Source organism: Vicia villosa, linkage group LG5, assembly GCF_029867415.1.
Source record: "Vicia villosa cultivar HV-30 ecotype Madison, WI linkage group LG5, Vvil1.0, whole genome shotgun sequence".
Lineage (NCBI taxonomy): Eukaryota > Viridiplantae > Streptophyta > Magnoliopsida > Fabales > Fabaceae > Vicia > Vicia villosa.
Window position 1 is genome coordinate 109,933,784 of NC_081184.1, and position 12,087 is coordinate 109,945,870.

Below are 12,087 nucleotides of genomic sequence, written 5' to 3' on the forward strand. Positions count from 1 at the left end.
GAAAGGTCACAACAAAAGATGAAGAAAAATTCAAGGACCAATGGTACTTGGATTCAAGATGCTCATCACACATGTCTGGAAGGAAAGACTGGTTTGTCAACATAAAGCCCTCAATGAAGAACATGGTGAAATTCATATATCACAATACTCTAGCAGCTGAAGGTATTGGAGACGTTCCAATTATGAATAAATATGGAAAAAGGTCAGTAATTTCCAATGTGTTGTACATACCAGGCATGAAGAGCAACTTGCTCAGCATTGGGTAGTTGGTCGAAAAGAACTACAAAGTTTTAATCGAAGACAAGATGATGAGAGTCATCGATGCATGTGGAAGGTTAATCTTGAAGGCTACTATGTCTTAAAATAGAACCTTCAAGATCGAACTCGATGTGATGGAGCACAAGTGCCTTTCGACTGCAGCTAGAAGAGATTAATGGATGTGGCACTATCGACTAGGTCATCTCAACTTCAAAGACATCATAAACTTGAAAAGAAAGAATATGGTTTTAGGACTGCCAAAAATTAACATTCCAAATGAGGTATGTGAGTAATTTGTGCAGGTGAAGCAGCACAAGAATAGCTTCAGCAAGGATGCAGGATGTAAGTCGAAGGCTATTCTCGAAATCATATACTCTGATGTATATGGTCCTATCCAGGTGGACTCGAATGGAGGTAACAAATACTTTGTTACATTCATAGATGATTTCATTCGAAAACCGTAGACTTACCTGATCAAGACGAAAAGTGAAGTGATTGAGGTATTTGTCAAGTTTAAATCGATGGTAAAAAGACAAAGTGGGCGAAAGCTCAAGGTTCTGAGAACTGATGGTAGTGGAGAATATGTGTCGAAAGACTTCAACATATTATGTGAGAAAGAAGGGATTGTGCACGAGGTGGTGCCACCCTACACTCCACAGCAAAATGGAACTGCAGAAAAGAAGAATCAAACCATCATGAATATGGTGAGAAGTGTGTTGAAAGGCAAGAATTTACCTAAAGAGTTTTAAGGTGAAGCTGTGTCGACCGCAACATATATTCTGAATAGATGTCCGACGAAGAAGCTAGAAGGAATTACTCCAGAAGAATGTTGGTATGGTGTGAAGCCTAGCTTGAGTCATTTGAAAGTATTTGGATATATAGCACTTACACATGTTCCAGATCAGTTGAGAAGAAAACTTGATGACAAGTTGAGTCAGATGATCGTGATAGGATATCATTCGACTGGAGGTTACAAGTTGTTCGACCCAGTGAATAAGAAAGTAGTGATCAGTAGGGAGGTGATCATAGATGAGCTTAAAGAATGGGATTGGATTGAAAATGTCAAGAAATATTCAGTAGGAATCTTACTCAAAGAACCAGAAACTCAAGTCAAAAGAGAAGTTCTAGAGGAGGTTAGAGATCAACCGAGTACAAGCAGACCTCAGAGAACAAGACAGATGTCTGCAAGGTTGCAAGATTGTGTGATTACATCAGATGATATGGTCAATGATGAAGGTGAGCTAGTACATTACGCTTTCTACACAGATGTCGAACTTGTCAATGCAGCTGAGGCATTGAAGGATTCGAAGTGGGTGAAAGCTATGAATGAGGAAGTAAAATCCATCGAAGACAACAATACTTGGTCACTTATCTAATTGCCTTAAGGCAAAAGGGCAATTGATGTCAAGTAGGTATACAAAGTGAAGATGAATCCCAAAGGGGAAATAACTCGACACAAAGCAAGGCTCGTGGCGAAAGGTGTAACATCCCAATTTTTATTATTTATTTATTTAATTATTACTTGGTGTGATAATTATTTAATTGTGTGTTATTTTGTTAATTAGGTTATTTAAATTATTGATAGAATAATGAATGAATAACTATTGGGCCTAATTATTAGAAGTAATAGAAATAAGGGGGTGTGAGAAAGACTAAGTCCATTTGCTAAGAAAGATAGTAAGGGTAGAGAGACTAAGGTAGTCTCATAACTCTCATTTTGGAGAAAGAGAAGAGAAAGAACAAGAGGAGGGGAGAAAAGAGAAAATAGAAAGAAAACCTAGAAGAAGAGGAATCTTCAATATATGAGGGGGAAATCCTTATTATTATGAGTATGTATGGTATGCAATGGGTAGTTTGTATGTTTAGGATTCTTCATCTCACTTTCTCATAATTTCTATGTTAGGTTTTGTGTAGAATCCATGAAATGATTGTTTTGAATCATGTTAAATGGTAGTAAATGGATGTTGTTTGATAAATTGATGAGATATTTATTGTCAATTGATGTATAAATTGTATATGGGTTAATGATGAGGGGAATAGGGAAGAGAAATGGTGATTTTTGGGTTTTTACGCAGCATGAGTCGACCATTATAGAAGGCAGGGCCGGTCTGAGCAGACCTGCAAAGGCGAGAATCTGGGTATTCCAGCGAGCGATCGACCGCTGTAGAGTTTGAGTCGACCGTTGTAGGGTATGCGTCAACTCATGGGTCGGCCTGAGTGGACTCGCAAGTTATCCAATTTTTGACAGATTTTGTAAAGACTCATGGGTCGGCCTGTGTGATAATCTTAATTGCATATATTGTGAGTCTTGTTGCACATGCATTTATGGGGAGATGATACTCCGGTTTGGTTGCTTTGATCCTTGTGTGAAAATAGAAGCGTGACTTTGTTCCTATGTGGATCGGAAGCGGTGGACTATATGTTCATATTTGAGGGCTTTGGTCTTGTCCAGATCGGAAGCGTGGCTCTGGTTCTTGAATATGGAATCGGGAGCGAGTGAGCTTGATGTTCACATTGGTACCACATGTATTAGTCGCATTAATTGCATTGGAGTCACATTGGTTTCTATTTGATGTTTGAATTAATGTGTGCTTATGTGATATTTGGTAATTGTTATTTGGTGGAAATTAACAATGATTGTGCTATGTGCAATAATGGTAGAACACATTTGATTATGAAGCGAGATGAATTGTTGGATTGTTTGTATGCTATATTTATTGTTTATATTATATATATTTATAATGATGTGAATTCTCACCCTTCTATTTGAATGATGTTCTATGCGACATCGCGCAGGTTCGAACGAGTAGTTGTGCTTGCATGAGGATTAGCCGGGGAGCTTGTTCGATTATTTATTTTATTAGATAGTGAGTCGATGCTCTGGTTATGTAACACGAGGGTATTTGAACTCATGTTTGTTGTTTTGAAATATTGTTAAATATTCTCTTAGCTAACCTTTTATTTGGATATATTATGTTAAGTGGCATGGGTGCCTATGTTTGAATTCATATGACGTATTGGTGATATGGTCATTAAGTGGTAGATGATTATAGTATGTGATATAATCATTGAAATTGTCTGGAGAATAAATATTCCATTGCGATATGCATATTTTGAGAAACATGAAGTTTAATATGTGTTATAATTTTGATCAGATGCATGTTATGTATGCTTTATGTTGGTTTTCATTTGTCGTGAAAATGAAATGTGGCACCATTTGGTTAAAGGCATGTTACATTACTCTGTTATTATATAGTAATATTTGGGGTTAGAAAAGGGGTGTTACAAAAGGATTTATTTAGAAGGAAGGAATCGACTTCGATGAAGTTTTTGCACCTATTTCCAGGATCGAAACAATCAGGTTGGTTATTGGTCTAGTAGAAATAAACAGTTGGCACATATGTCAGATGGACGTGAAGTGTGAATTCCCAAATGGACCCTTAGACGAAGAAGTCTATGTTGCACAACCAGTTGAGTTTGTGAAACATGGCGAAGAGAGAAAGGTGTACAAGCTTCATAAAGCCCTGTATGGATTAAAACAAGCTACGAGAGCTTAGAATAAGAAGATCGACGGTTTTCTAAGGGAGAAGGAATTTGTGAAGTGCACAACTGAACATGGGTATATGTAAGAAGAAGCAAGAATGAATTGCTTATACTATGTCTCTATGTCGATGACTTGTTAATAACAGGTAGCGGCAAGAAAGAGATCAAAGACTTCAAAGGTGGTCTCATCAAATAATTCGAAATGTCAGATCTGGGCGACATTTCATACTTTCTTGGCATCAAATTCTACAAGAGTAGTAGAGGCTTGATGATGCATCAAAGAAGATATGCAAGTGAAATTCTAAAGAGATTTGAGATTGAAGATGCAACTCGACTTCGACGCCTGCAGAACCAAGACTGCAACTGTCGAAAGATGCAGATGAAGATGATGTCGACCCAACCCAGTACAGAAGACTTATTGGGTCATTGAGATACCTTTATCACACAAGGCTTGACTTAGCATACAATGTAGATATGGTAAGTAGATTCATGCAGAAGCCAAATGTATCAAACCTAGCAGCGGCGAAGAGGATATTGAGGTATCTCAAAGGAACGCTCAACTATGGCATTTTATTTTCTGCAGCTGATAAAGGAAAATAATGCAAGTTAGTGGGATACACTTATTTGAGTTGGTGTAGTGATGTTGAGGGTCGAAAATCCACAGCTGGTATGTGTTTATGCTAGGTGGTGCACCAGTTGCTTGGAGTTAGAGAAAGGAATCACTAGTGGCATTATTATTGTGTGAAGTAGAGTACATAGCAGCTTCTCTTTGTGCATGTCAAGCAACATGGAAGGTGAACTTGGTCGAAGAAATAACAGGTAAGATCATGGAGCAATTACCATGAAGATTGACAGCATGTCAACTATCAACCTTGCAAAGAACCTAATAGCGCATGGTTGAAGCAAGCACATCGAAATGAGGTTCAATTATCTTCGAGAGCAAGTAGTAGATGGGAAGATGAATTGGAACACTGTAGAACTGAGAATCATATTGCAGACATCATGACGAAGGGAGTGCAGGTCGAAATATTCAGAAGACTAAGAGTTGTGATGAATATAGATAGCTTAGACACAATGAATTAGGTGGTGTGTGGAAAGTGTAATTCCTTGTGTCGGAGCAGTTTGTTCGACAGAGACAAGGGAGTGTCAAAAAGATTTGTTTTGTTTAGAAGTGTGGAAACAGTTTGTTACACACATATTTGTTTTAGATATAGATAGATTTAAAATAGATTAGATTTAATTTAGTTCTAAAATAGGTATTTTGGACTTTTATAGTTTTAGACTTTTGGCTTGGGGAGCAAGCTAACCTAAATCTATAAATAGGGAGTGACCCTTATTATTCTGTAATCAAGTCAAAAAGGTTTTATTCACAAAATTTGCAGTTCCAAATGAATCACAAAGTCTTCCACAGTTTGTGGACAGAGAATTACTCTGCAGAAACCCTAACTTTTTTCTTCTTTAAATTTCTTTTTTCTTTTCATTGTTATCGTGTGGTGATAACAATCTTGTTCATCAAAATTAATAGAAATTCATCATAGGTTTTGATGAATTTCCAACACAAGATAAGTCATCTCATTCAAGTTTAATAATTGAGATAACTAACTGATCCTTAAATATATTAGAGCAATCATAACTAAGCTTCATTTAGTCGAATAACTGATATAACTAATTGTGCTAAGTCAGTACAGTTAAATCCACTTTATATATACTCAAACCTAACTAAGTTTTAACTTGCTTTTCATAATAAGAATTCACAAATTCAGTTAGATCAAAATAATGGTTTATATTTTTTTTCAAATCAATCAGAGTAAAACTACGAGACAAATTTTTTGTCTACTTCAACTCAACCATCCTATCTACTTAGACTTGAATCATAATCATGGCCAAATGCTCCCACGGTGCAATTAGAATAAAAATAAGACGGTTACAACTCTTGTAGAATAACGTCAGTAGAATAAATTAGTCTGATCCGGAGTAGGCAAAAAGTAGGGAGGCATTTGTTCCTCCAAAACCAAAAGAGTTTGACATAGCTACTCTAATCGGCATCTTCTTTGAAGCAGTCAACGGCATGAAACCATCACCAAATACAGAATCCGGCTTTGTTAAATTAAGAGTTAATGGAGCAATTCCCTGTGATAAGAACAAAAGAACCACACTATTTGATTAACCATACAGGGTCTAGCTATAGATTAAGCACAAATTCACGGTGTGTCCAAAGTCCAACCCCACGACTTCTATGATGCAAATACACAAAATGCCAAAAAGTTGCTTACATGTTGTATTGCTAAAACAGAAAAAATTGCTTCAACCGCTCCAGCAGCACCTAAGAGATGACCAATAGCCCCCTGAAACCAGAGAAATTGGGAAAAAGTCATGGACTTGATTCAATTTGTCAATGTTTACCCAATCCTAATTTTTCTTTTGAACATTAATGGCATCTCAATTCCCATACATGAGAACTTTCATCTAAGCGGGGGTCAGTACAGATAAGCATATAACTTGTTAGTCTTGCAGCTTGCAACCATCCTTACCTTGGTGGAGGAGAAGGCTAAAGCAGATGAGCTAGCATGGTCAGAGAATACGGTTTTGATAGCATTAGCTTCGATTGCATCACCTGTAAAAAGAATTCTGGTGAGATACTTTATGATGTAAGCATAATCATCCACTGATGAAGTATTTAAACATAATAAAATTCAAACTTAAATTGCTGGAACCAGTAAGGATCTGCTTCACTTGCCCAAATGGGTAGATGTAGCATGCGCGTTTATGTAATCTACATCAGAAGGATGAAGACCTGACTGAAATTTATGAAAATGAAATCATTTAAAATGAAGATTTTGAGACTGGCTATGTCATAAATATAGAGAAAAAACAACAATAATACAATATGGAATAAGAGTTTAATATCATTAAGACTTAATGTCTCCTAAATAGACATCTGGAGGGCCCTCAAACAATAATCGCCAAAAGCATTTAAATATAAACTCCTTCGCATGATAATTTCATTCACTCTCAAACTTTCCTAATATCTAACCAGTACTATTTATGGCTAAATTTTAGCAAACACAACATGCATACATGAAAAGTTGGCTGCTTAGCAAACACAACCTCTATTGTTGTATAGAAGATACAAAGCAACATAAGATGATGAAAGAAACCTGTTTTAAAGCACGAGTCATGGCCAGAATGGCACCTCTCCCATCACTGGGAGGTTGAGTAATGTGATAAGCATCCCCTAATCAAAATCCAAATGAAACAAAATCAAAGTCTCATATAAAACTAAGATTAGGGAGAAAATTTTGCATATCCTGCAACAAATTACCTGACATCCCATAGCCACGAATCTCTGCGTAGATTTTGGCTCCTCGATTTTTAGCATGCTCAAGTTCCTAAATAATAGGGGAAACAAATAAACAAGAAAGATCAGACTATAAACAAAGAAGTGAAGAGGAATTGGAGGGTTAAATACACAATATGTTTTTTAAGTAACCTCCAAGACCAAGACTCCAGAACCTTCTCCTATCCTGAGTAAGAACACAACTTGGATATAAGCAGCATGACAAACAAACCAATAATTTGAAGTCAGAAAATGAAAACTAAGCAAAACAAATGGATTATTGTAATAAGAAACGAATCTGCACTGTTTCTATACTCACACAAACCCATCTCGACCACTATCAAATGGCCGTGATGCTTCCTGTGGCAGTGAGTTATACTTTGTAGTCAAGGCTCGAGACCTGCAAGTTTCCAATATGAGGTTTTAAAGCATCAGATGAACAAAGGACATGGAACTAATATGGTGGTTGGCACTAACATAAAACACAGGATGTTGGCTATAATTTACCTGCAGAATCCTGCAATTGATAATGCATCAATGCTCGACTCAGTCCCTCCAGTCACCATAACATCTGCATCACCAAATTGAATCATTCTCAGTGCATCGCCAATAGAATGTGACCCAGTAGCACAAGCAGTGACCGCAGCATGATTTGGCCCCTGTATTCAGGAATAGGAAAAAAGTTCAACTCATGATCAATAATGATCACAAAGGTCAGCATAGAAAAATATGTGAATAGCTCTGCAACAAAAACAACAATCAGCTTTAGTTCTTCACCTGGAACCCATATTTCATGCTAACATGACCTGATGCCATGTTGATCAATATCCGTGGGATAAAAAATGGACTAAGTCGACGAACACGCTGCATGCAGGAGAAAAGGTAAAAATCAAATACTAACGTTTAAATTAACAAATCATTTATTCAATCATAATTAAAGCACTTGGAGAAAAAGTTGAATGAGAAAAGATCATCGAAGTATTTCAGAATCAGTAGTGACTTTCAACAAACTGACCTTCTCACATATCAGTTGAATGAGGAAAGATCATCAAAGTATTTCAGAATCAGTAGTGACTTTCAACAAACTGACCTTCTCACATATCAGTTGTGCAGAGTCTAACATGTCACTAACGCTTCCAATTCCCCCACCAATAGACACCCCCTGATTACTTTTGAAGTTAAAATACAATCAATGCAAGGGAATTGTCAAAAATTAGTTGTAAATTATAATGAACCATATTAAAAATAGCATACCGTTCTTTCCTTGTGTTCCTGCTCAGTGGGAAACCAATTAGAATCTCTAAGAGCTTCATCCGCAGCACATAGTGCATATGCTACAAACCTTGTCATTGATCGATGTTCCTAAGGGAAATGTCACAATACTACAATGACATCTATAAGCATAATAGTTCTTCAAATGCAGCATGTATAAGTAAAAGTAAAACCAAAGCAATACCAAATAACTCTATCGTCTTTTCCTTTTGGCAGTACACATTCAGATTCCTTTTCCTTTATCAAAACATAGTGATGATTTATAATTCTATTCTACATACATATATTGATATACCTTAGAATTAAGCCAAATTTCCTCATTGAATTCGCCCAGGTTGGTTCCGGTTGGAACAACAGCAGCAACTTTGGAAGTCAATTGATCAAATGTAGTCAACTGAGTTTCCGAGTCAAAACTAGTCATCTTGAGATCCTCCAAACGCAATGCCCTTATCCCACATTTTCCATCAATCAATTGCTTCCACGTTTTATCCACTCCACAGCCAAGAGGTGTCCCCATACCCAAACCTACAATTCAAACACCGCGAAATATCACAACAAGTACACGATTTTGAAACATTTTAGTACTGTAAAATTGAAGAGAAGCAGATATATATACAGATTGTATGGATGCGTGGATAAAAGAAGAAGAAATGAAAGTGAAGGAGAGTTACCAGTGACAACTACTCTTCGGGAAGAAACAACGGGAGGAGGTGGAAAAGGTTTAGCATCGGTGGAAGATGAAATGTATCGGTAAACGGAATTGAAAACTCTCCGTGAAGTTGAGCGCATTGCCATCGTGAACCACCGTCAGTGGAACCACACTTCAATACAGGAAGCAAGGAATTCCTACCAAAATCCAAAATCACATTCACAGAGTAAATTACCAAAATCCAAATCTGAAACAACAATAATAATAATAATAAATCGTAACAACAATTGAAGAAATAAAGCATAAAAACAAAATAAAAAATAAGAAAGAGAGGTCATGAACTGAAGCTGATATACAAATTCTATTAATTTTTTTAAAATAAAATGGGGGTAAAAACTCAATAACCAAGTAGAGACTCTCACTAAGTAATTACATTCAACACCACAACTCCAACTAGGTAATATGCTGTTAAAAAAACACATAAACAATCACAGTTAAGCTCACGGCTACAATTGCTTCCCTAAATCTCTCTCTTATTCATTTTCATGTAACAAATTGCTTCCCTAAATCTCAACGAAATCACAACACAGAAACAATCACAGTCAAAACAAACATCAACAATCACTGCAAAACCTGTTACAAACGAAAGAGAGGGAGACGCAGTCGCAAACCTGTTACAAACGAGAGAGACGCAGTCGAAACGCAGCCGCTAGCCAGAGAGAGACGCAGCGAAACCCACTTGCTAGCCACGAACGAGAGAGACGCAGCGAAATGCAAACACGAACGATAGACGAGGATTCTCTACCGTTCTTCTAGCGGGAACGTTCTGAAAATGAGTCTATTCAAGTCTAACTTGTCTGAGCCATTAAGAATTGTTCCAGCTCAATCATAAACTTTTTTATCAAATGAAATTTGACTTGTTAAAATTTTTTCGGGTTGGTCGAGTTTGAGTTTGTGTTCTAGTTCATCAAAAATTTGATAGAAATTCATAACTCATTAAATTTATCTAGGTACAACTCGCATTTTTTATAGACTTAAAAAAGTAATTTTTAAAATCTATTTCTTTATGTATATTTAACATTTTAAATTTATGTTTTTTAAATAAAAATAAAATAAAAATTATTAGATTAGAATTTATACGATATTAATTTTATTTGTATAATTATTTGTGGAAATATTTTACTCACTTGAGAATATAAATCATCAATTAAAACCGTTAAACTAAAATAATTACTTTGTAACATGTATAACATACGTATGGTGTTTGAACTTTTGGGAAATTGTTACAAAATAATTAAAATAATATTAACCACCATAAAAATTTTAATTAATAGTATATAGTGTAGGCAAGCTTTACTTCATCTCATGTTACCGAAAATTTAATTTTATATTGGTAAGTTAAGAATAGATTGCTAACAATAGTCCAAATTAAAAGAATAAATAATAATTAAATTAAAAATAAATAAAAATTTATTTAAGATCAAATTTTTTTCATTTAAGATTAGATATAATAATTCTATTATCAACCAAAAATTATAAAATAAAATTAATTATAATAAATTAATATATAATTTAATTTTAGCGACTGCATTTAAAAATTCGCCTTAGGCCTCAATATGCATTGGGTCGGCCCTGCTCATATATAATCGAATTGACTCATGAACCTAACGAGTCAAACTATATATAGTTCAAGCTCAGCTCATTAAGTTAACAAACTTTTATAGCTCATATTCAGCTCATTTGGTTCATGAACCTAATTCAACGATTTAATTTTCGAATCGAATTTCGAACTATTTTTGAGTTGATTTGATTCATTGTCAGCCCTACGTTAGAGTGACTTCCATTTATTCTGTGTCGTAGGATATATCAACTTGTTAAAATGTCTCCACGTGTCTTATTTTTTTTACAATAAAATTTAAAATGAATGAGAGAAGAAAATCTAATTGTAGCGAGAAACCGATACCAGTACCCAAAAATTCACAAATCTTCACCTTCTTCCACAATCACCTTGCCGCCTCTAATTATTATCATTTTCCGACTTTAACCACAACCACAATTGTTTTGCTTCTTTTCCGCCATTATTTTGCTTCTTTTCGTCTCGGTTGCTTTGTTTCTTTTGTGAGTGTTGTGTTGCTTCAGTTATGTAGTCGTCTTTGCTTCAGTTATGTTGTTGTCGCAAATTTACTTTTTTCTCCGGTCTTGTCATGATTTTATGGTAGTCGTAGCATATAGAAACTTGGGAAGCTTGTCGTTGTTGCTTTGTGTGTCGGCGTTGCTTCGCTTATGTTGTTGCCGCCATTACTTCACTTTTGTTTCCTCGACTTTACTTTTTTCTCTTCTCCGTTGCCGCCTTGCATCCATCAATGCCATTACACAGCTTCTATAATCTTCGTTGCAGATCAGTTCCTTTCTGATTTTTTATAATGAAGAAATTTATCTTTTATAGAAACTTGAAACTTGTTTGTATAATGCATGAATTTGGGAAGGTGGATGCACTTGTACTAAAGCATGGAGGGTCAAATATGATGCATTTGCTTAGACATTTGTGAAGAATAAGAGAAAATAGAATATAGTTGATGGATCAAAATTTTTTGATGTCAATTGAGATGCAACTTGTGAAGCATAAAGATGAAAAAAAGACCACTTAGATTGGAGTATAAAGGAATAACATGATGTATTTGATAAGAAACTCTCAAAATAGTTTTAGGACAATATGTATAAGTTAAATTGTATATTAATAGTTTTATGTTTTGTCAATTTTATGTAAGAGTATTTAGTTTTCAAATTGATGTTTTAATGAATAATCAATCAATTTGATTCGAATGAATAAATAAATTCGTATTTAGTTTTCAATTGAATTGCTACAACTAAAAGTAAAGTAATGGATGTTGAAGCATTGTCAAATGATCCTTTCCAAGATCCTTCATGGTTGAACATAGTGATGACATATTCACATAAAGAGTGAGACTCATTTCTCTCTGATATCGTTAAATCTAAGAATAGGGTTAACTCATTTTGAAAAAGCTCA

At 35.4% G+C, this 12,087-nt stretch overlaps 1 protein-coding gene across 1 annotated transcript; it reads right to left on the bottom strand.

The window, feature by feature from the left end:
• Window positions 1-5,681: 5,681 nt before the first annotated feature.
• LOC131601995 (3-oxoacyl-[acyl-carrier-protein] synthase, mitochondrial-like) lies at window positions 5,682-10,019 on the bottom strand. Its single transcript, XM_058873938.1, has 15 exons — window positions 9,731-10,019; window positions 9,082-9,256; window positions 8,706-8,935; window positions 8,393-8,500; window positions 8,229-8,300; window positions 7,916-8,002; window positions 7,646-7,797; window positions 7,458-7,538; window positions 7,292-7,325; window positions 7,124-7,190; window positions 6,960-7,036; window positions 6,539-6,599; window positions 6,333-6,415; window positions 6,075-6,146; window positions 5,682-5,931 (listed from the first exon to the last, which is right to left on the bottom strand). The coding sequence occupies exons 2-15, from the start codon at window positions 9,203-9,205 to the stop codon at window positions 5,761-5,763; spliced, it is 1,419 nt and encodes a 472-aa protein (XP_058729921.1). The 5' UTR covers window positions 9,206-9,256; window positions 9,731-10,019; the 3' UTR covers window positions 5,682-5,760.
• Between the last annotated feature and the right edge of the window lie 2,068 nt (window positions 10,020-12,087).